The 25,142-nt window shown below is 42.9% G+C and overlaps 1 protein-coding gene across 4 annotated transcripts in view; it reads left to right on the forward strand.

Moving 5' to 3' along the window:
* Positions 1-21,781, forward strand: part of ZCCHC14 (zinc finger CCHC-type containing 14) — a 215,938-nt gene extending 194,157 nt beyond the window's left edge. For all 4 annotated transcript variants that reach the window (XM_033941595.1, XM_033941594.1, XM_033941597.1 and 1 more), the window contains one exon: positions 17,939-21,781. In XM_033941595.1, the coding sequence (XP_033797486.1) occupies positions 17,939-17,994 (56 nt within the window). In that variant the 3' untranslated portion in view covers positions 17,995-21,781. The remainder of the gene's footprint in view (positions 1-17,938) is intronic.
* Positions 21,782-25,142: the final 3,361 nt, after the last annotated feature.

A 25,142-nucleotide genomic window follows, 5' to 3' on the forward strand; every position in this document is an offset into this window, starting at 1 on the left:
ATTCCCTCCAAATTGGAGTCCCGTTACCGACTGTCCCAGTTAAAGGGTTTGAAAGTGCTCAGCTTTCACACCAGTCCTTGGTGGTTGAGTCTTCCTTGAAGAAATCGAACCCCTCGAAGGTTTACGCTGCTGTGCCAGGCAGGGAGGGCCGCACAATGGACAAATTTGGTCGCCACCTTTATCAGAATTCGATGATGGCGAACCGTGTCCTTAATTACAACTTCTTCTTCACTTCCTACTTCCGGTTCTGTGTAGATATCCTCCGCTCGTTCCGGGAGGTTGTTCCAGAGCTTCGGCGTTGAGAGTTTCGTCTCCTCGGAGACCCTCTCCCAACTCCGCCTGTATATGTTTCAGGCCTCTTACGACGCCTTTGAATTCTCGATAGTTACAGCCTTTGCCGTCGCCATGCGTCGCCTCACTTGGCTCCGGATTGTGAACATGGATCTGAATCTGCAGGATCGGCTAGCCTATCTCCCATGTGTGGATCATGAGCTCTTTGATGATTCCATCAAAGCTGCCACGAAGCGCCTTTCGGACCACGAGCGGTCCTTCGCGTCTCTGGTGAAACTTAAGCCAAAGGCTCCTCCGGCTCGACAAATATAAAATTCCTCTCCAGAGGTACCCGCAAAAATCCACTCCTGCTGTCTAGAGGCCTCCTCCAAAACAGTGCCTGCAGTAGCAGCCACGTCAACCTAAGACTCGGCCAACGGTCCCGGCGAAGACCGGGCCATCCTTTTGACAATTTCAGTCTGAGCCTTTGGGCTCCCTTTTTGGAGTCTTCCCCCTTTCCCATCGGGGATTGTCTCCATCATTTCTATACCCAATGAGAGAGTCTTACCACCAACAGTTGGGTGCTGTCTATAATCCGGGAGGGGTACTCTCTCCACTTCAGTCATGTACCCTCAGACATGCCTCCAAGAGAGTTTCCTTCTGCTCAGTCTCAGCTCCCTCTCCTTCTGCAGGAAGCTCGGGCCCTGCTTCATCTTCGAGCGGTCGAGGAGGTTCCCCCGGAGCAGTGGAACTCCGGATTTTATTCCCGGTACTTTCTGGTACCCAAAAAGACAGGGGATCTACGTCTGATCCTGGACCTCCGTACTCTGAACAAGTTTCTGATCCGGAATGATTCAGAATGCTCACCCTTCCCACGTTGTATCCCCTCTTGGACGAGGGGGACTGGCTGTGCTCACTGGACCTCAAGGAGGCGTACACGCACATTCCGATACACCCGGCCTCTCGTTGGTATTTGAGATTCCGGATGGGGGATCTCCATCTTCAGTATCGTCTTCTTCCCTTCGGCCTGGCGGCCTCTCCGAGGGTTTTCACAAAATGTCTGGTTGTGGTAGCTGCGGTGCTGCGTCTCCACGGCCTGCAGGTGTTTCCCTACCTCAACGACTGGTTGATCAAAGCGTCCTCTCGCGACGAAGTCCTGCAAGCGACGAATCGAACCATCGTGCTCCTTCAGAGTATCGGCTTCGAGGTGAACTTTCCCAAGTCTCACCTCTGCCCGTCCCAGTCTCTCGAGTTCATCGGAGCAGTCCTGGACACGGTTCATCTCCGCTCCTTCTTGCCTCGGCCTCGTTAGGAGGCCCTTATCCGTTTGTGTTGAATGATGACCCATCTGCCCTCGGCACCAGCTTGAATCATGATGGTCCTACTAGATCACATGGCCTCCACGGTTCACGTGACTCCTTTTGCCAGACTTCACCTATGTATTCCTCAATGGACTCTGGCGTCCCAATGGAACCAGGATCGAGATCCTCTCTCTCGACGCATTGTCATGACTCCTTTGTTGAAAAAGTCTCTCCGTTGGTGGATGCTCTCTTCCAATCTTTCCAGAGGTTTTCTGTTTCATGATTCTCCTCCGCAAAAGGTCCTCACGATGGACTCGTTGACCTATGCTTGGGGAGCTCATCTGGACAGCCTGCACACCCAGGGTCTTTGGTCCCATGCCGACCATCTTTGTCACATCAATCCTCTGGAGCTTCGAGCGATTTTCCTCGCTCTGAAGGCCTTTTGTCACCTGCTTCGCGACCAGGTGGTGCTGGTTTGCACGGACAACCAGGTCGCCATGTATTATATCAACAAACAGGGGGGCACGGGGTCCAGGTCCCTGTGCCTGGAGGCGGTGTGGCTCTGGGATTGGGCCAACCGCCACAACATATACATTCAGGCAGTATACATTCAGGGCCAGCGGAACTGTCTGGCAGACAAATTGAGTCGTCTCCTGCAGCCTCACGAGTGGTCGCTCCACTCTGGGACCCTGCGTCAGGTGTTTGCTCGTTGGGAGACTCCGGACGTCAATCTGTTCGCGTCTCCCCTCAATCACAAGTTGCCCCGCTTCTGCTCCAGGATCAAGGCGGATACCTTCCTTCTGGATTGGACGAACGAGTTCCTGTATGCGTTTCCTCCATTCCCTCTGATTCTCAAGACTCGTCAATCTCAAGTCCACGAGTGCCATCATGATTCTAATAGCTCCTCGGTGGCCCCAACAGCCGTGGTTCTCCCTTCTGTTGCAACGCAGTGCCAGGGAGCCTCTTCCTCTGCCTATTTTTCCTTCTCTGCTTATGCAGAGTCGGGGTTCTCTGCTTCCTCCCAGCCTCCAGTCTCTGCACTTAACAGCTTTGTTCCTCGAGACTTAATGCCCTCGTTCCAGCTCTCCCAGCCTGTACTGGATGTCCTGGAGGCGTCTCGGAAGGAGTCCACTCGCCACTATTACCATCAGAAGTGGACCCGCTTTTCTTCCTGGTGTGCTACTCGACAGCTGGAGCCTCTGTCTGCCTCCTTGTCTGCTGTCCTGGATTATCTTTTACACTTGTCTGGCGCTGGGCTCTGTCAGCCTAGAGGCCTCTGGGAGATTATATCAATCTGACCCTGGCATGGGAAGGCAGATAGACCCTTAGTGCAGGGAAACTGTTTTAAGTAGCCCTGATTGATATATTCTAAGTTTCAAGTAGCCCTGCTTGAATCATGGCTAGCTAAAAGGTGTTAATGTCTGATTAAGAGGGTGCTTAGGACAATGGTGCACAGATCAAGCCAGAGACTTAATCCCATCAGGTTTCTCACCCTCCTTTGTTAATTAAATTAACCATTGTCTCAAACAGTTTACAAATTCTAAACAGAAAGATACTGGGAGATACAATATTTTCTCTATTCAGAATAAGATTCCAAGGTATAAAAGCCTGCTCTCTGCAACACACATCTCTCTCTCTTTTCCTATCAAGCTATCAGGAGAGGGGTCTTCAACTCCTCTCTCTCTTTCTATCTAACTACCTCTTGGCTCTTTGCTTGGCACTCTGGTTCTGTCTTGGCTCCCCTTCTCTCGGTCTATCCTTCCCTTTATCTATGGAACACGAAGCTTCCTAGAACTACAAGCTTCTATGTCCCTCTTTATCTCTGACCTCTGTAAGGCAGTGAGACTGCTTGCTCTCTGCTTAAGTGTAATGCTCCCTGCTTAATTGTAATGCTTATAAATATTACTTTTCTGTAAGACTATTTCTATAATATATTCTTTATATAATCACCCCTGGCTGGGCTTCTTATTTGATTCTATCCCTAATGAAACTTCTGTGAAGGAACTGAACCTGGGACCTGGCGTCTGTCAGTACGCCTTTCACTTAACCCCTACCACCTAATATTGTGGGGGCCACTTTCAAACTGACAGGCTCAAGTCCTCTTCGGTTCAAGTCCACCTTAGTGCCATTGCTGCTTTTCATCAGCCGATTGACGGGAAGCCTATCTCTGTTCATCCTGTGGTTTCCCGCTTCATAAAAGGACTTTTCCACGTTCTTCCGCCCCTTAAACCTCCTCTGGTGAGTTGGGATCTTAACGTGGTCCTTGCTCAATTGATGAAACCTCCGTTCGAGCCGCTAGCGCGAGCTCACTTGAAGTATCTTACTCGAAAGTTGTGTTTCTTATTGCTCTTGCTTCTGCCCTTCGGATCAGTGAGCTTCAAGCCTTGGTAGCAGACCCACCTTTCACTGTCTTCCATCATGATAAGGTGGTTCTCCGTACCCATCTTAAGTTGTTGCCTAAGATTGTTTCTGATTTTCACATCAACCAATCTAATGTTCTTCCTGTGTTTTTTCCAAAGCCCCTGGAGAAGTGGCTCTTCATTCTCTTGACTGTTAAGCGTGCGCTGGCCTTCTATTTGAAGTGCACTGCTCCACATCGTTCTGCTCCCCAGCTGTTCCTATCTTTCGATCCCAATCGCTTGGGTTGCTCGGTTTCTAAGCGGACCATTTCTTTCTGTTATACTCAGGCTGGACTCTCCCTGCCGGGTCGAGTCACAGGCCATAAGGTCCGAGTGATGGCGACATCTGTTGCTTTCCTCCGCTCGACTCCCATCGAGGAAATCTGAAAGGCTGCCACTTGGTCCTCGGTTTATACGTTCACCTCGCATTACTGTCTGGATGCTTTCTCCAGGCGTGATGGCCATTTCGGCCAATCCGTTTTGCAGAATTTTTTCTCCTAAACTTGCCAACTCTCCCTCCATCCCCTTTTTAGTTAGCTTGGAGGTCTCCCACATGTAGAGAATATGCTGCCTGCTTGTCCTGGGATAAAACACAGTTACTTACCATAACAGGTGTTATCCAGGGACAGCAGGCAGATATTCTCACAACCCACCCACCTCCCCGTGGTTGGCTTCTTTGCTTGCTATCTGAACTGAGGAGACGCATGCCCTAGGCAGGACGAGAGGGGCATGCACGCATGTGCGGGCCAGTCGCAAGCCTGAAGGTCTTTGAGCAAGTCTGCTTGCAAAAACGTCCACTAGGGGGCTCCATCGGTGACGTCACCCACATGTAGAGAATATCTGCCTGCTGTCCCTGGATAACACCTGTAACGGTAAGTAACTGCTTTATAGTTTATAAATCTTTCCTTTTGGCTAAGAATTAATAATATTGTAATTTATAGCTAAAGAGACATATGAGCAAGAAACTCTTATTTTACTTTTGTGATTATGATAGACATGCGGAGGGCCTCAAAATAGTACCTGGCGGGCCGCTTGTGGCCCTTGGGCCGCGAGTTTGAGACAACTGATCTATGATGTAAAAATTGAGAGAAAGGAAGACTATTTTTTAAATGAGGAGGATGCATACTATTGTAGTGCAACAGAGTACTGCAGTCTGTAGATTTTACATAAGTTGAAGTACAGAATTTATCATCATGAACAGAAACATGTACATCTATAAAGTTCGCTGACCTGGTATGACAATTCAAATTTAATAGTTAGATGACATACACTTAAGTATGAAAAAAACTGCAAAAAAATTATTCCATTCCCTGCCATATGACAAAAATATTGTCTGTATATCACCACCTACATAACAAATGATGAACACACTATGAAGAATAAACCCACTTATTTTCAAAAGTTTCCATAAATTAGCAATAGAAGGGGCAAATAACGCCCTCTTTGCTATTCCTGATATTTGTTGGTAAAATTTGTCATTAAATATAAAGTAATTAAATGACATAGCAATTTCTATTAGTTGTACCAAAAATTCAGTGGGACCCATATATGGCCGAGCGGACATATAAAAATGGTCTTTCACCACATCTAATGCCTCACATTGAGGAATACTGGTATATAAAAAAACAGACATCTAGTGTCACAAGAAAATAATCATTAGGCACATCAAAAGTTGAAAGCATTTCTAAAAATTGCTTTGTATCTCTGACATAAGATCTACCTAAAGGCACAAAAGGTTGTAAGAAGGTGTCAATGTACTTACAAGATCTTCCTAACAGAGAGTTATATAGGCTGAAACGATTGGGTGGCCTGGAGGATTTATGAGAGCTTTATGGATTTTAGGTAAGATAAAAAATTGAAATTTGAAAGGATTGATAACTTAAATATGTATGTTCATTTTTAGACACAAAGCCTTTTTTTCAAACCTTCAGTTGTTAATTTATTAATTAGTGCAAAGATATCAGAGGGATCTCTGTCTAAAAGTTTGTATACAGATATTTGTAAGCTGTCTTAAACACTCATATAGTCCTTAGTAATGCTGCCCTATTCAGGGGAAAAAATTTTGATTCAATTTGATTCAGCCTATTGAAATGATATTTCGATTCGATTTTCCTGCCCAATTTGGTGGGTTTTTCTTGGGGGGTTTTTTTGTTTGTTTTTATTTCCAACATCCTGGTGGGTTTATTTTATTTTGCTCTCTCCTACCCACATTATTGCTGTGGTGTGAACAAATTAAACAAAAGACTTTTCCCCTCTATGTTAAATCCTAGCTCACGTTTGCAGTGTAACACCAGCTCTGGCAGGATACACATTTCAAATCTGGCATATTGTAATCACAAAATAGAAAATAAAATTATTTTTTCTACCTTTTGTTGTCTCGTCATTATTCAAATCATGTTGATCCTACACTTTGGTTGTCTTCTGATAACTTGCCAGGGTCTCCTGCCCATTTGTCATTTTCTTCTCTCTCAGTGCTAACCATCCATCTTCCATCTCTGTCCTCCCCTTCCGTTTCCCTTCCCTCCCCTGGAGGTCTGGCTTCTTTCCTTTTTTTTTTTTTTGTCTCCATCCCTGCAGCTGCAGCGATGGACCCCAGATCCACCATCTCTCCTTTTCTTAACTACCATTTCATCCAGCATCTCTTCCCTCCTTCTCCACCTGTTCTCCCTTTCTCTTCCCAACTACCCTCCTATCCAATATCTCTATCCCCCACCCCCCTCCACACCATCCCTTGTGTTCAACTTCTCTCCCTTTCTGTTCCTTCCCTCCCTAAATACCATTGTCCACCATCTCTCTCCCTCTCCTCTGTTTTTAGACCCATTATTTGTTCCCCCCCAGTCTGGTATATGCACGTCCCTTCCCTCCCTCTGTGTACTTCTACTCCAGGGCCTCCCTCCCTTGAGGACTGTACCCCCTCGAAGGCCTGCACCCCCCAAAGGCTTGCATGTTCCCCCCTGGCTTCCTACTCTTACCTAAAGATAATCGGCAGCCTGCAGAGAGGATCACGGTGCTGTAGCGATCTTTGTAGTCTACCATTGTCCTCAGCATCACGTTCACTCTACCGTGATCCTGCCTCTCCTCTGATGTCAGGGGCAGGATCGCAGCAGAGCCAACATGGTGCTGAGGACGACGGCAACCTCCAAAGATCGCTACAGCACCGCAATCCTCTCTGCAGGCTGCCGATTATCCTTAGGTAAGAGCGGGGAGGCCAGGGGGAAGCCTGAGGACGCTACAAAGGGCCAAGGCAGCATTTCCCGACTGACCCTCGCCCCCTAAAGCAGCAGCAGCAAGAGGCAGAGGTGTCACTCCTACTTTAGGGGGTGGAGGGGAGGGTTGGTAACCGAATCGGCAAGGCCAATTTTTTTTTTTTTTTTTTTAACAAAGCAATTTGAATCAATTCACCCAATTCGAATCGGTGAATTGATTCAAATCGGGCAGCACTAGTCCTTAGTCTTTGAGGGAATAAACAGCCAGATGGATAAGGGGGAATCCATAGACATCATTTACCTTGACTTCCAAAAAGCCTTCGACAAGGTACCTCACGAACGGCTACTTAAAAAGCTGTGGAACCACGGGGTGCAAGGGGATATCCACTGATGGATCAAACACTGGTTGGCAGGCAGGAAACAGAGGGTTGGAGTAAAGGGCCAATACTCAGACTGGCAATGGGTCACGAGCGGAGTTCCACAGGGGTCGGTGCTGGGACCTCTACTATTCAATATATTTATTAACGATCTGGAGACGGGGACAAAATGTGAGGTTATCAAATTTGCTGATGACACCAAACTCTGCAGCAGGGTTAGAAACACGGAAGACTGTGAAGACTGCAAAGGGACCTAACGAGACTGGAAGACTGGGCAAAAAAGTGGCAAATGAGTTTTAACGTAGAGAAATGCAAGGTCATGCATGTAGGGAAAAAGAACCCGATGTTCAGCTACAAAATGGGGGGAACACTGCTAGGGGTGAGTAACCTTGAGAGGGACCTGGGGGTGATGGTCGACACATCACTGAAACCATCGGCGCAGTGTGCGACAGCCTCAAAGAAAGCAAACAGAATGCTGGGCATCATCAAAAAAGGTATCACAACCAGGACGAAAGAAGTCATCATGCCGCTGTATCGCGCAATGGTGCGCCCGCACCTGGAGTACTGTGTTCAATACTGGTCGCCGTACCTCAAGAAGGACATGGCGGTACTAGAGGGAGTGCAGAGGAGGGCGACTAAACTGATAAAAGGTATGGAAAATTTTTCATATGCTGACCAGTGCTCCCTCTAAGCGGGCGGGTGTTGTGAGCAAAATTTTTTTCGCTGTGCGCTACAAATATCGGGCGCCAGCAAGTTATGAGCCAACTCGCCCGATTCTCCTCTCGCCGCCCTGCCCGCCGTGCGCTGTGACGTGAAACTTGTGCGCTGGATGTAATATTTTGTGCGACAGCACACGCCAGCGCAGCTTAGAGGGAACACTGACGCTGACAGGTTAAAAATGCTGGGGCTGTTCTCCCTGGAGAAAAGGAGACTTAGAGGGGACATGATAGAAACCTTCAAAATCCTAAAGGGCATAGGGAAAGTGAATAGGGACAGATTCTTCAAACTGAGGGGAGCCACAAGCACTAGGGGTCACTCGGAGAAATTGAAGGGGGACAGGTTTAGAACAAATGCTAGGAAGTTCTTTTTTACCCAGAGGGTGGTGGACACATGGAACGCGCTTCCGGAGGATGTGATAGGCCAGAAATCTGTACAGAGGTTCAAGGAGGGTTTGGATAGGTTCCTGGAGGAAAAGGGGATAGAGGGGTACAGATAGAACTTGAGGTAGGTTATAGAAGTGGTCAGAAACCACTTCACAGGTCGCGGACCTGATGGGCCGCCGCGGGAGCGGACCGCTGGGCGAGATGGACCTCTGGTCTGACCCAGTGGAGGCAACTTCTTATGTTCTTATGTTCTTATCCATAATGACTACAGTTTACCCCTTTATCTGCCCTCCTAATAACAATAGAGCATTCTTTCTTCAGTCTATTAAGAGCAGTTAATTCCTGAGTAGTCAAAGTACATGACCCATAATGAGGCCTTTCTTCCAAAGCCACTAGATCTCTCAATACTAATTCTCTAAAGGTAAAAATTACAGGATCAATGGGTCAAGTGGGAATCCATGAGAAAGACAAATTAACAAGGTTGATTAGCTTTTTGAACATCTTTCTATCTGCAAAATATCTTAACTGTAGTTTCCAAATAAAATTTTCCAACTCAGTTTTTGCCTGAAAAGCATCGTGATGTCTTAACAGTCACAAAAGAGAATCCTTAGACAATAAAGATAACTCCTTAGTAGTCAAAGAATATTTTGATAAATTAATGACTACTGATTTTTGTACTGAAGTGATAGTTCAGATGGGGATCAAGGTAATCACAGGGACAGCTGGCGAGGAAGAGGAAGAAGAGAGAATAAGGGGATTCAATCAGAATCAACCAGTGACACTATCTCGGAACTCTATCACTATTTCCTTCCAAACTAGAATGACTAGAGGCCGATTGAAACCCTACACATTTACCCCCTCTTCTATGAAACTGCGCTGAATGGCCCGCACTGCTCCTGACGCTCATAGGAACTCTATGAGTATCGGGAGCAGCACAGGCCATTCAGCACGGCTCTCTGTGCTACAAACTGCTAGCGCAGTTTTATAAAAGAGGGGGTTAGTCTTAACTTCATCTGGGGATCTCAGCCAGAGATAAACATATCCCTCAGTACAATCTTTTTGATCTCTTCAAAATTTAAGTTTCTGCAACTTCAGCTCTTTCCTAAAATGTTCCGTTTTCCCATTAATATTTTGTAATTGTTCCTGATAATCTTTCATTTTGTAAACTGGATAACTGTTTTGATTATTTAATGTGTTCCACTTTTAATTTTTCTTGAAGTTCAAATAACCAATCTCATTAGATCAAGTGAACATCTATTTAAAATACAATGAAATTGATGTGGGGACAAGCTAGCAAAGTTTCTGTGGGCAGATCAAAACTAAACTGTGGGCAGAGCAGAACTGAAGAAGAAAGATTTATGGAGAAGCTCTTCACGCTGATGGACATAACGTATCTGCAAGTAGAGAATGACACGGTAACAAAATTCATCACCGTTCCTTCCCTGCGGATAACCACAGGAAACAATCCCGTGTCACTCTTTAGTGTCTATCTCAACCGCAGTCCTTCTACACCGGCATTCTTCAATGTAAGGCTTGAGGGTCAGTGGTGGTGCCCATTCATGCTCTGATTCTATCTTCTCTCCTTAAAGAATGATTTGGAGATGGTTATCCACGGAAACGGTGATGAATTTTGTCACTGTGTCATTCTCTACCTGCAAGTGTGAAATGGAGTTGCAGTTTTGCCTATGTTAGTAGAATGCACATACTTTGACTACAGCAGAGAGAAGATTCCTCTGAGTTAGCCTTTATAAAAAGTCAAAGAGAAAGTTGGAAATATTGGACCTCATCAGATTGGACCAGTCAACCTCCCTAAGACCAAAAGACAAGAACTGCAGAAGGAAAAGCAGGCAAAAAGGAAGGAGAATGAAGAAAAATGAGGAATGAAAAGTGAAAATAGAGTAGAAGAACAAAAGATGATGGAGAGATCTGTGCTTAAGTGGAACAGTGAGATTCAGATGACGTAGCAAAAGAACCAATGGAGGAAGCTCCTGTTGCTCTAGAGCAGGGGTGTCAAAGTCCCTCCTCGAGGGCCGCAATCCAGTCAGATTTTCAGGATTTCCCCAATGAATATGCATGAGATCTGTTAGCATACAGTGAAAGCAGTGCATGCGTATTCATTGGGGAAATCCTGAAAAACCAACTGGATTGCAGCCCTCAAGGAGGGACTTTGACACCCCTGCTCTAGAGCACACAAGTAAAACACAAGGGCTGGGGGCCAAATCTGGCCCGCCTGGCTGTTTTAGCTGGCCCTCGGTAACGGTGTCGCATCTAAGTGCCTGACTGCAGCCCCGGTCTTAGTAGCGCCTGAACGCACTGCCCCACTCCCAGCAGCGCTCCAAGCTCCTCACCATTTGCAGGCAGAAGGACCCAGTCCCAGTGTAAAAGCTAGGTTGGAGCAGGGTGCTCCACAGAAGTGCCTGACCAGGCCACAGGTGTCTCAGGGCAAGGAAGGATCTATACTTCTACTATGACTAAATTTCTTAATAGAAAATTTGGCCCTTGACTTAGCCTGTGTTTTAGATTTCGGTCCCTTATGTGATTGAGTTTGACACCCTTGCTCTAGAGAAAGCTAGGAAGAGGCCAAAATATAATACTGAGGGTATAACCAACATAGCCCTTGCCAGTTTAAGACACCATACTGGACTGAAAGGGACAGCGGAGATTGCTGCTGCCTGGATTGATTCAGGACTCATCACTCACTTGGACACTGTTTTGGTGATTGATCCATCAGTTGCATTTTCTTTGGAAGTCAAGCTTCAAGTTTATTATGGTTTGATATATTGCTTTAATACCAAAATGGTTTACAATATAAAACAATTTTAAAGCAAAAATAATTTGTGATGATGCCAGACGAAAGAGAATAACAAAATGTATCCAGGTATGGTGAAAGAGGAACATTGCACAGTTTATATGGAACCAGGAGGCAGGTATCTGGCATTTATTCCTGCAAAAGCAACTAAAGAGAAGACTCATGCAGAAATAATTGGGTTGCATGGCTGAGAGAGAGAGAAACAGACAAATCTCTTTAAGCTGTTGGAAGTGATTCCTGTAATGTAAACACTGGTTGGGAGGGAGAAGTGATGCATTATACTGAGGAGACACTACAAAGGAAGTTGGTGTGGATTGTCTGTAAGCTGCACACAGGTGAACTACTGTTCAGGCACTTGGGGGACTACTTTAGATGGCAAAACATTAAGCAGCAACTTGGAAAAATGCTTGATTCTGCTGCTGAAATGAAAATAAATCCTAATGCTAGGAATGATTAAGAAGGGGATCACAAACAGATCGGAGAAATTTTTCATGCCGCTGTACCAGGCCATGGTGCGCCCTCACCTGGAGTACTGTGTCCAACACTGGTCGCCGTACATGAAAAAGGGCATAGTACTACTCAAAAGGGTCCAGAAAAGAGTGACAAAAATGGTTAAGGGACTGGAGGAGTTGCCGTACAATGAGAAGCTAGAGAAACGGCGCCTCTTCTCCCTTGAGAAGAGGAGACTGAGAGGGAATATTGAAGGGAATTGACTTAGTAGAGAAAGAGAGATTGTTCACCCTCTCCAAGGTGGAGTGAACGAGAGGGCACTTTCTAAAGTTAAAAGGGGATAGACTCCATACAAACGTAAGGAAGTTCTTCATCTAGAGAGTGGTAGAAATCTGGAAATCTCTTCCGGAGTCTGTTATAGGGGAAAGCACCCTACGGGGATTCAAGAAAAAGTTAGATTAGGTCCTGCTGGACCAGAACATACGCAGGTCTTTGACCTAAAGGCTGCCGTGTGTGCGGACTGCTGGGCACGATGGACCACTGGTCTGACCCAGCAGCGTCAAATCTTATGTTCTAATCCCCAAGGTGGACCCTAGCATCCAGTAACTGTGATTCAGGTTATTCCTACCAATGTGCATCACTGCATTTGTCCATATTAAATTTCATCTGCCATTTGGACGCCCAGTCTTCCAATTTCCTAAGATTCGCCTGCAATTTTTCACAATCTGCATGCGTTTCAACAACTTTGAAATAGTTTAAGTGTCATCTGCAAATTTAATCACCTCACTTCGTCATTCCAATTTCCAGATAATTTATAAATAAGTTAAATAGCACCGGTCCTAATACCGACCCCTGCGGCACTCCAGTGTTTACTCTCCTCTATTGAGAAAAATTACCATTTAATCCTACCCTCTGTTTTCAATCCGATAACCAATTCCTAATCCACAACTGAACTTTGCCACCTATCCCATGACACTTTAATTTTCTCAGGAGCCTCTCGTGAGGAACTTTATCAAAAGCTTTCTGAAAATCTAGATAACACTACATTAACTGACTCACCTTTATCCACATGTTTATTCACACCTTCAAAGAAGTCAAGCAAATTGGTGAGACAAGATTCCCCTCAGCTAAACCCATGCTGACTCTCATTAAATCATGTTTGTCTACATGTTCCACAATTTTATTTTTTATAATTGTTTCTAGAGATATAGAAATACGATGGCAGATAAAGGCCAAATGGCCTGTCTAGTCTGCCCATCCACAGTAGCCATTATCTATTCCACTATCTCTGAGATCCTACATGCCTATCCCATGCTTTTTTAAAAATTCAGACACAGTCTCTGTCTCCACCACCTCTTCCAGGAGACTGTTCCACACATCTACCATCCTTTCTGTAAAAAAGTATTTCCTTAGATTACTCCTGAGGCTATCATCTCTTAACTTCATCCTATGCCTCTCATTTCAGAGCTTCCTTTCAAATGAATGAGACTCAACTCATGTGTGTTTACATTATGTAGGTATTTAAACGTCTATCATATCTCCCCTCTCGCGCCTTTCCTCCAAAGGCTACAGATTAAGATCTTTAAGTCTGTTCCCATATGCCTTATGATGACGACCACACACCATTTTAGTAGCCTTCCTCTGGACCAACTCCATCCTTTTTATATCTTTTTCAAGATGCGGCCTCCAGGATTGTACACAATATTCTAAATATGGTCTCACCAAAGTCTTATAGAGGGGCATCAATACCCTCTTTTTCCTATTGGCCATACCTCTCCCTATGCACCCTAGCATCCTCCTAGCTTTTCCTGTCACCTTTCCAACCTGTTTGACCTCCTTAAGATCATCACATACAATCATACCCAAGTCCTGCTCTTCCATCATGCACATAAGTTCTTCACCCCCTAAACCAGGGGTGCCCAACGCATCGATCGCGATCGACCAGTAGCTCAGGAAGGCAACGAGAGTCGATCGCAGAGCCCATCCCGGGCTCTGTGATAGACTCGTGTTGCCGTCCCGATCTACCGGGCCTATCAGCCTTCCTCTCCCCGACGTCAAAGATGCCGACACCGGGCATTAGGCTGTTTTTGTCATTTCGTGGGGGGGGGGGGGCTTTGGTGGTGTGGCGGCGGCAGCAACAGCAACAGCCTGAAAAAGAAATCATCCTGGCCCGGGTTGGTGTCATACTCCGGAACTTCTACCTCTTCCAGCAGCCCTCTCCCTTCTACCTGCTTCCTGCCACACACCCTGCTCCGTGGCTCTCTTCGGCAACTCAGCAGCAGCGATCGACACAAGCTTCTGACGTCGGGGCCTACCCTCTGCGAGTCCCGCTTTTTTCAACTTCCTTTTTCCACAAAGGCGGGACTTGTAGAGGGAAGGCCTCGATGTCGGCAGCTTGTCTTGATCACCGCTGCTGACGAGTTGCTTAAGAGAGCCGCGGAGCAGGGGGGTTTTGCCAGGTGCAGGTAGAAGGGAGAGGGCCAGATGCAGGACTCGTGGGTGAGGGAGGAGAAGAGAGAGAGAAAGAGAGAGGGGAGGGAAACAAAAGGAAATATTTCATACTGGGCTGGGCCGGAGTGGAGGGAGGGTGGAAAGATTCTAGCTACAGGGTGCAGTAACAAAGGAAAAGGGGGGGAAAGCTGAAAATGGAGATAGTGACACAAAGAAGAGAAAGGGTAAGCAGGACCTACTGAATAAGGATAGAGATACAGAGGGGACATGAAGAGGAGGTGAAATAGAGACGTAGAAGTAATGCTGAAAAAGTGGGGGGGGGGAGATAAAGACATTGAAAGGGCAAATGATGAACATGGGGTAAAGACAAGGACAGAGACAAATGAAGATTCTGAAAAAGTGGTGAGATAGGGATATAGTGAGATGGACACAAAGAAGGGTGATGCTGGAAAATAGGTGGAATGGTAATTCTGACAAACACAGAAGGGAAATGCTGCATCAAGGAGAGATGGAGCTCAGGCTGGATGGAATGAGGAGAAATGCCTTGTTGGCCCGGAACTTCCTCTCCTACGTCAGAATTGATGTCAGGGAGCGGAATGCTGGTCAGCGCGATGCTTCTGCAGGGAAAGCTTGGCGGCGGTGGCTTGGGGGCTGTTCCCTGATGGCGGTGGCAGCAAACCGAGTGGCTTGGGGGAGGGCACGGAGAAAGAAAGAAAGGGGGCAGACAGGGAGACAGAAAGAAGGGGGAACAGGGAGACAGAAAGAAAAAGTTGGGGGAGAGAATGAGGTATGGAGGAGAGGAAACATACAGGAGGCTGAAAGAAAGGAAGAAAGATTGGATGCATAGTCAGAAGAAGAAAGTGCAACCAGAGACTCATGAAATCACCAAACAGCAAAGGTAGGAAAAATGATTTTATTTTCAATTTAGTGATCAAAATGTGTCGGTTTTGAGAATTTATATCTGCTGTCTATATTTTGCACTATGGCTCCCTTTTACTAAACCGCAATAGCGTTTTTTAGCGCAGGGAGCCTATGAGCATTGAGAGCAGCACGAGGCATTCAGTGCAACTCCCTGTGCTAAAACCTACTATTGTGGTTTAGTAAAAAGGGAGGGGGTGTATTTGTCTATTTTTGTATTTTGTTACTGAGGTGACATTGCATAGAGTCATCTGCCGTGACCTCTTTGAAAAAACCCGGAATATGAATAATTAACATTTTCTCTGCCTTTCAGTGTGCTTTGTGGGTTTTTTTTTTATTTTATTGTTGGTAGATCATTTTGACTTAGTCATTATAAAAGTAGCTCGCAAGCCCATAAAGTGTGAGCACCCCTGACCTAAACTGTACCGTATCCTTGGGTTTTTGCAGCCCAAATGCATGACCTTGCATGTCTTAGCATTAAGTTTTAGCTGCCAAATTTCAGACCATTCAAGCTTCACCAGGTCTGTCTTCATGTTATTCACACCATCCTGAGTGTCTACTCTATTGCAGATTTTGGTATCATTCACAAAGAGACAAATCTTACCAGACAGCCCTCAATATTGTTTATAAAAATGTTAAAAAGAACAGGACCAAGAACAGAACCTTGAGGCACACCACTGGTAACATCCCTTTCCTCAGAGCGGTCTCCATTGATCACTACTCTGTCGCCTTCCACTTAACCAGTTCTTGACCCAGCCCGTCACTTTGAGACCCATCCCGAGGGCACTCAGTTTATTTATCAGACATCTGTGTGGAACACTGCCAAAGGCTTTGCTAAAATCTAAATACTCCCTCTATATAATTCTCAGATTTGCCTGACAAAACCTGCCTCAAGTGAATCCATGTTGCTTCCAGTCCTGTAATCTACAGGATTCCAGAAAATTCACCATTCTCTGTTTTGTTTTGGGGGGGTTAATATTTGTTTGTTGAGAATGGCAAACGGCCTCTCTGTTTTAAAAGTTTTTCCATTAATTTGCTTACCACAGAAGTCAGACTTATAGGCCTGTAATTCCCGGTGTCAGGTCAAAACCGCGGAAGACAAAGGCGCGCGCCGACAACTGAGTGCAGCGTGGAGGCGCGTGCTGAAGAAAATAACTGTTTTTAGGGGCTCCGAAGGGGGGGGGTGGGGGGGAACCCCCCCCACTTTATACAGATCGCGCCGCGTTGTGGGGGGTTGTAACCCCTCACATTTTACTGAAAACTTCACTTTTTCCCTAAAAACAGGGAAAAAGTTGTTTACAGTATAATGGGGAGTTACAACGCCGCCACGATCTGTATTAAGTAAAGTGGGGGGGCTCCCCAACAAAACCCCCCGTCGGAGCCCCTAAAAACTGTCATTTTTTTTGGGCGCGCACCTCCATCTTGCGCTCAGTTGTCGGCGCGCACCTTTGTCTTCCGCGGTTTTGTCTATGAACAGTAATTCCCTACTTCTTCCTTACTTTTACTTTTGTAGAGAGGGACCACATCCACCCTTCTCTGGTCCTCCGTTACCATTCCTGACTTTAGAGACTCTTTGAAAAGGTCAGTCAGCAGAACCACCAGAACTTCCCTAAGTTCCTTCAGCACCCTCAGATGTATACTGTCCAGCCCCATCGCTTTGTCTGCCTTTATTTTAGGTAGCTCCTCACGAACACAACCCTCTGAAAATCAATCAGGGTCCACCACTCTTCCATACCTATTCACATGTGTCTTCTCTGGTCCCACTCCCAATGCTTCAGCTGTGAACACAGAACAGAAATATTTGGTTCCACTCCTGGCGCTTCAGCTGTGAGCAAAGCAGAAATATTTGTTAGGCAATTCAGCCTTTACTTTATCAGCTTCTACATATTTCTCCCCTTCACTTTTGAGTCTCACAGTGCCACTTTTGCACTTTTTCCTATCATTAATATATCTAAAAAATGCTGGCTATGTCCCTATATTTGACATAATAGAGATTTGAAGCTGGTTACATGGAGAAGGTATAATGCTATTTTGTATAGACATAAGAGAACTTTACAGTCCTTAGCCATGTTTGTAATCTGTGTTTCTATAGAAGGTAATTTTTAGTATGGTTCCTATTTTGTGCATATGTGTACACTCATAACGCCATAGAAAATATTTGCAGACATCCCTAGCTACTTATAGGCATATTTCTGCCTATATTATAAAATAACCACTCAATAGAGCCTTAACATTAGCCACAAAGGTTGCACTAGACATCAGCGGCTCTACTCAAACCCGAATAAACCTTGGTTATGAGAAATTACAAGCCAGCCTCGTCATCGGTCTTGTAGAATATTCATTTCTTTTAACTTCATAAGTGTAAATATTTCAAGAATATTTATTTAAATCCCTGAAACTTTTATAAAATATGCCTTTAATTACTAGTCCTTCAACCCTGTCTCAGCCAAGGTAGGGTAGACTTACTCACCTAGAGGTTGTGTGCACTTAAGCTGTTTCTGCATATACACTAATGTTTTAGCATGAAAATGGCTTTTAAAATTGCCCCTCTCCATGCATAATTATTTTGACAAAGATTGGGTGTTAATATGCTGACTGCAAACTTATTAATGCTGGTTAAATTTTTAATTTTGACTTGTCTTATTGTTCTCTAGGTACTTTTCGGCTGAAGTATGCACCACCAACAGAAAGTCTGAATAACACAGATTAGTCATTCTCAATGGCAGTTGATTGCTGTAAACCATGGAAGACAGAGGATATTTCATTACTAAACTGAAGCACCAAGTTTTCGGAGCTCTCAACTTGGTTGGATTTTTTTTTTTTTAAATCAAATGGTGCTTTACTCTATTAGATTAGTAGGAAAGTCTACCTTATGGATGTATGAGAGCCAATTTTATCAGTTGCCAAATTGAACCTTGAACAGAATCTTGCCCAGTGGATATCATCCTTTTACTGGTTATAATGGAGAGAAAACATATGTATTGAAGTGTTGTCCTTTGAATGTATGTTTGGGTTTTTTTAATCAACATTTTAAAATCTGTGGCAGCTAGAAACTTGTACAGTGCAAGCTGAGATCTGACAGTGTCCTGTGGGCAGTCTTGAGTCTGACACCCCTGTACTCGCTGAAATATATGCTTTATCTCTAAGTGGCCAGGAACTAATCACTGGAATTCATACAGATTGCACTACGGAAGAATATAACATTCAGAATTTCAGCATTGAAAGCCTTTGAGACCATTGCAGAAGATGTGACCTATTTCAGTATTAAAATATAACCTAGTTCATTCTCTCCCCCTCCAAGAGAACAACAGTGTCCATTTTAATTTTTCAAATAATAAACTTGCACTGAAATATCAAACATTCTAGATGGAACTGGCTTACCAGCAGCAGACAGGGTCCAAATCTTAAAGATGTCCTTCATAATGCATAAAGGAAACGTTTGTTGGCTAAGGGTTTCTTTCACAGTAATCTACAAATATGCTGCTGCAAGATTTAAAAAAAAAAAAAAAAAAATGGGCTTCAAACCATCTTCATGCTGGACTTGAGCACCTGCAATGTTTCATGTCAAATCGCATAATTGTTACCAAGGGCTTTTGGTATAGGATTCAGGAATCTAGAATAGTTCAACATCTGAGCAATGTGATCATGCTTAAATCCCAGGGCACATTTTAATTCCTGTCCTTTTTATTGGAAGGGACTAGACAGCTATATGCAGGACCACATGGTAGCACAGATCATACAAAGTCCTCCCTTGCCAAGTGCAGGACCTTCTCTGCCCTCTGGTATTTCAGGAGTTCCCATTCTCAGGAAGGATCTGGTATTTGATCATTTTGAGTGAAATACTGAAGGCTACAAAAATGTAGATAGATTACCAATTCGTAGAGTAAATGATCTAACTTTTCGTATCACAAGATTGATTAATTAGTGGTTAGCAAAGTAAATTTTCAGTAAGGATCTAATTTCTACCAAATGCTATGGAAGGATTGCCTACTGGACCCCCCTTTGTTCATTTACTACATTTAAAAAAACTGGCTCCTAACTGAAAATAAAATAGTGTGATAAAAAAAATTAGCTCTTTGTAAACATTGTACTGGTTAGACAATGTCTTAGCTTCATGGAAACCAAAGTAGGAAAACAGCATAATGCCTGATTTGAGAAAACAAAACTTATACAGTACACGATCTCATCTTACCTGGTAGAGTTTTCTTTCTATGCAGCAGAGAAACTATGGACCTCTACAAACACTACACAGTATTACAAGCAACCCTGAAATATGGTAACTTTGTTTTGAGCTGCTTTATCTGTTCTATTGATCTTGAGATGCAGAACATACAAGTGAAAAGAAAAACAATGCAATTTTCAATGTCTGCCTTAAACTTAAAAGACAATAAGTATGTCACCTTGTTCTATTCTGTACTGTGTTAAAGAACTTTTGGGTTTTCATTTTTAATGTTTACGATTTAAGGTTTTCAAGGACCTTTTGTTCTGGCCTAAACATGCTGGAAGCCAAACTTTTTTTTTTCTTTTTAAGAGAACTGTTCTAAACTTGAACTACATTTAAATGCCTAGGAGTACAAGTAATGAAAACCCATAAAAATGCAAATATGTATCAAAGCATCGTTTAAGGAAATTAACACAATTGTGTCAGGAGATAATTAACAAAGATGACACTGCTTAAAAATCTGACACATTTCAACTACTTTCTTTGTCATTAGGAATGTCTCCTAACCACTGTGTTAAGACTAGTATTTTATTTTAGTTAGGATTTTTTGTTGTGTTTTTTTGGTAAGAATTTTGCCAGGTCATAATCTAGCCCTGAATCTATATTGGTTAGGTTCTGTGGAATATCCCTCAAAGCAAAAGCAATCTGTGTTCACTCATTTCCAGTTCATAGTAAAAGTTTGCATAGATTTAGTATGCCAGTTATTTCCACTCATTTATACTAGGACATCCCAAGAGCAGTGGATTTACAGAAGAGACACCTTGAGAGAACTGTTACAGGTCTGTCAGAACAAGAAATCATTGACTGGTGGGTTTTCGTAAGGTAAAATTGATCATTTTTATAGAAATAATTCACAGAACCTGAAAATCGTAACGGGCAAAAAAAAAAACACCTGAATCAACTACCGGTAGTTTTGTCCAAAGGGAGACTTCTTGATGAATTCAAGATTTTACTCACTGTACCAGGAACAATGTCGTAACCTTAAAATGATGCACTTTATATTTACACTTGACTCTTTAATTATATCTTGGAACAGTGACATGTGCTCTCCTTTCCTGAAGAAACAAAGTATCTTGCCTTTTACAGGGGCATTTATGATAATCCATGCAGAGGTGATAACAGCCATTTTTTATTCATCTTTGTCCACATACACTTAAAATAATTACTGTAGATATTGTACGTAGAATATACCATAGGACTAAGAAAATAGGGCATAAAGTGCTTGTGGACCATCTAAGTATTTTCTATGCAAAAATGCTGTGCTTATTGAAGGAGGGCTGTGGGAGTTCCCAGGAGTGGAAGCTTAACCCTAACCTTTCACAGAACTGTCTAGTTTTTGGTATTAGGGGGAGACACTTAATACATTTTCAGCACTATTAATGCACAGAATTGATAACATGGAATTTGTCACCACAAAACTTGTCAAAGGCTCTGGAGCATTTTATTTGATCTGGTGTACAAGTAACACTTTGATGGTATTGAGTACGTTCATGTGGTTAAAAAGGGGGGGGGGACTGGGTAGCAACATAGTACAATATTTAAATTGCAGCAATAGTTCCATTCAGAGTGTACCAAACACCCCAAAGATCATTTCCTAGATTTTGTTTACATTAATGTGTAGATGTTTTACATACATGTTGTTTTGACAGAAGCAAACACACTTACAACAACTCTAAATATCTACCTAGTTAAAACTACAGGAAAAAGCATCTGCCTAAATTTAAAAATAAAAAATATATAGATTTATGTTTGTGGCCAAAGCTAAATGTTACTTCATTACTAGACTTTAGGGGACCTGTGGGAACAGATTTAACAATTTGTCATTTCCATTTTATAACGACCCTAATTACATTTTATTTCTCTTGCTTAAAATAAGCAAGATATTTGGTACACAGACTGTAAGTGGTTCCTGTTCTTTCAAAAACTAGATAAGCAAATAGCTTCCTTTTGAATGTGATGATCAGCTTAGGAAGGAGTACAAAAGCTACTCCCATTTCTGAGCCATTTCTTTTATGTCACAGTTCATAGTAGTATTACAAATTGTGCATGGATCTTTATAAATATTTTAAGAAAAGGTATTGTAGTTTTGTAAATATTTAATATTCAGCTAATTTGAATCATACATGTCAAGTATTCCTTTGGAATTTTTATGTTTTACTATACTTTGTTAAAAGAAAACAATTGTACATTTTTAAAATGACGTTTTTATCTGAGTAAATTTAATGTACTGAAGATAAAATATTGTTTAAAAAAAATAAAAGAAAGATAACAGCTATTTTTGCCTTGTATGTTTTTGTTCTTTTTTTGTTGTTTAAATATTCTTATTGAATAGATCTTCACAAATAGAAACAGAACAGTATAACCACATAACAGAAAACTGCATCGGCTTACAAGACCGGACAACAGCCTTTACATTTACAATGGCAAAATTCTACATACCATGTGCAATATGAGGAAAGCAATCATGAACAAATTTTTATATTGTGTACTTTAAGTACCTCCCCTCCCCCTGGACCCTAAAGCCCTCCCCTTGACTTGTTTCTCCCTTCCCCCCCCCAAAAAAAAAGTGTAGGTTTCTTTTTTTTTTTTTTTTATAAATTTATTCATTTGTTACAACTTATAACAATTCCATGAAAAAGAATAATCAAGGAAAATACATTCGGATGTGGAAGAGATATCTGGATAACATTTTCTGCATCTGAACATCCACCAAAGAATCTTTAGCGGAATTTATAGTATGGTTAAATCAGGTTAATGATCATATTCAGTTTACCGCCACAATTGAGCAATATGAAACTTCTTTTTTGGCTATTAAAATAATGAAACATCATAGTCATTTAATCACGACCATCTATCGAAAACCTACTGACCGTAATAGCTTGTTAAGATATCATAGCTTCCATCCTTATAAACTGAAATTCTTGAGATTGCGAAGAATATGTCATTCCATGGAAGAATTTAGGAAGCAGGCCAGGGAAATTAAAAAGCAATTTCAACTGAGGGGATATCCAAAAATGGTGATACATCAGGCATATTTAAGAGCAAAATATGCTCAGTGACCTCTGCTTTTACAATATCAACAAAAACCAGCGACAGAACATACTTTTTACATTCGTCCAACAGTACTCTCTCCTTGCTACCAAAATAGGGCATATCATATGTAAACATTGGCATGTTGTGCAATTAATAGATGATTCTATTCGTGAGGTCCCCAATTTTGCTTATAAGCGATCGAGAAATATAGGTGAATGCTTAAATTCCCTATTTAACAACAAACAAGAACTTAGGGAATCAGGATCACATAATATGTGTGGGGCTTGTCAATGGTGCCAATATGCCATAGTGGGTGATAGCTGGACTCATTCTGAAACTGGCAAAAAAATATGTGGCCAAGGAAATTACTGATTGTAACTCGTCCAACGTGATCTATGTCATACAATGCCCCTGCCCCAAACTTTATGTGGGGTGGATGACGCGTTCTATTAAAGTGAGACTTACAGAACATAAGTCTCTTGTACATACACATAAGGAAACGGCTCCATTAGTTCGCCATTGGCAATTATTGAAACATTCTCAAAGATTTGAGATGGAGGGTCATTGACATAGTAAAGATTGGGTGGGAGGGAGGTAACTATGAACGTATGTTAAACCTAAAAGAACTACGCTGGATGCATGAGTTAAATAGCATGCAACCTAGAGGTTTGAATGAAATGAGTGACTGAATGGCTTTAGCTGAATGAGTGAGTTCGGTAGCCAAATAAATCTTTTTGGGTTCCATTTAGGGTTTTTGCTTTTGCTCTCTAGTGATTTGGGGTTGTTCCAAGAAGCATGACACTTTAGGAAGAATGCTGCTGATTGGTGTGTGTCTTTTGATGTCATGGGGGTGGGATATAGATTGTGAGCCCACTGGGACAGATAGGGAAAATGCTTGAGTACCTGATTGTAAAACCGCTTAGATAACCTTGATGGACGGTATATAAAATCCTAATAAAACTTAAAACTTGATATAAATAGCTTGCAAAGAATGCCGCAGCCATATTTGAATGTTAGATCGGCCGCAGAATGGAATGGTGTAAGCCAACAGGTTGGTGTGTTTGGTTTTTTACTGAATGGTAGTTTTGTAAGTATACTATAAGGTAATCTGTGTGTTTTTTGGTGTAGTTGCAGCACTAGCCCCATCCTGAAGAAGGCGAAACGCGTTGGTGGGGTACAGTGCGGCCACACAGTTGATATATATAAGATAAGTGCATTATCCATTAGTGAATTTTTTAAAATGGCATGCTTTAATAATAAGATGAAGTTTTTATAAGCAAAAAAGATGAAGAAATATTTATAATATTAATATGTTTAAAGAAAATTTTCATGCCAAGTTACGAGTTGAACTATAAAATATAAAAATATTAGGTTTGATATACACAGGGTGAACTCAGTGAGAAGTGCTGCTACGCTGATATCTTTCAGAGTAGCGTTCTGAGATATCCCCAGTGTTTATATATCAAAGTTTAGTTCTTTGCATTTGGAGTTATACATGGCAAGATAGCTGGTTTGCTTTGGACTGTTATTGAATACTTGCCACAAAGCCATTGATTTCTACCTATTTTATGTGGGCATTTTCTCAGTTCTGTATAAATCAAGTATATGTTTATGCTAAGATGTGTAGCTCCAGTAGGCTTTGCTTTACCCAGAGAGCCAGGCTGCAACCAGAGAGCTTAAGCCCATCCATCTTTAGCTTTTGGGAGAGAACAGTATCTAGTAAGACCGCATGGCTGCATGAAAACCTGGGTCTAACTTTGTCCTCTCACCAGGTTTCCTTCCTTTATTTCCGCTAGCCTAATATAGCTTAGGTTCAATATCTAAGTCTGGAACAGTGTGTTTTTCCCCACATGGTGTGTGGACACACTCCCAGCTGCTGGTAGAGTAAGAAGATTCTGTATAAAAAAGTTGGACTGCCTTGAAATCATCAAATTGTGATTATTCTTTACTTCAAGTTATTAAAGAAAGTTGTTCAGAAAAACTACAGTCTGGTTGATAACACTAAGTTTACAGAAGTAAGAGTTAACTGAAAAGGATCCTCAGAAAAGTGCCAACCTAATTTAGTAAGTTCAGAAGTGCATGGCCATGGGGAGTTTCTGCTTTTCAGTACTAAACCTGGGGAGGTTTCAGTGAAAGTCTATGGTAAGACTACACAATAGCTGTTAGCAGCACAGTGAAAACCTGAGCTCAACATACTAGTGCTCACATAATCTTTTGTTTGGTTTTTTGGGGGAGGTTGTACCTGGGGCAATAGAGGGTCACAAGAAGTTGCAGTGGGAATCAAACCCAGTTCCCCAGGATCTCAGTCCACTGTACTAACCATTAGGCTACTCCACTCACAGTTGTAACAGTATATTTATGCAAAGATTAGGACACTTAAACATTCAGGTTGCCCAACACAATTGGAGTTCATAGCCTTGCTAGACAAGACTTGGACAATTGCTTTTCTTCCACAATAAAGGGTCCACAACTTGGTATCCAGTGTAGGAGAAATTCAGGAGGAGAATGTAATAGCAGGTGCAGTGGGCTTTGATCCTGGTGAACTGGGATTGACTCCTACTGTAGCTCCTTGTGACCTTGGGCAAGTCACTTAACTCTCCACT

The sequence above is a fragment of the Geotrypetes seraphini genome, chromosome 4 (genome assembly GCF_902459505.1).
Source record: "Geotrypetes seraphini chromosome 4, aGeoSer1.1, whole genome shotgun sequence".
NCBI lineage: Eukaryota > Metazoa > Chordata > Amphibia > Gymnophiona > Dermophiidae > Geotrypetes > Geotrypetes seraphini.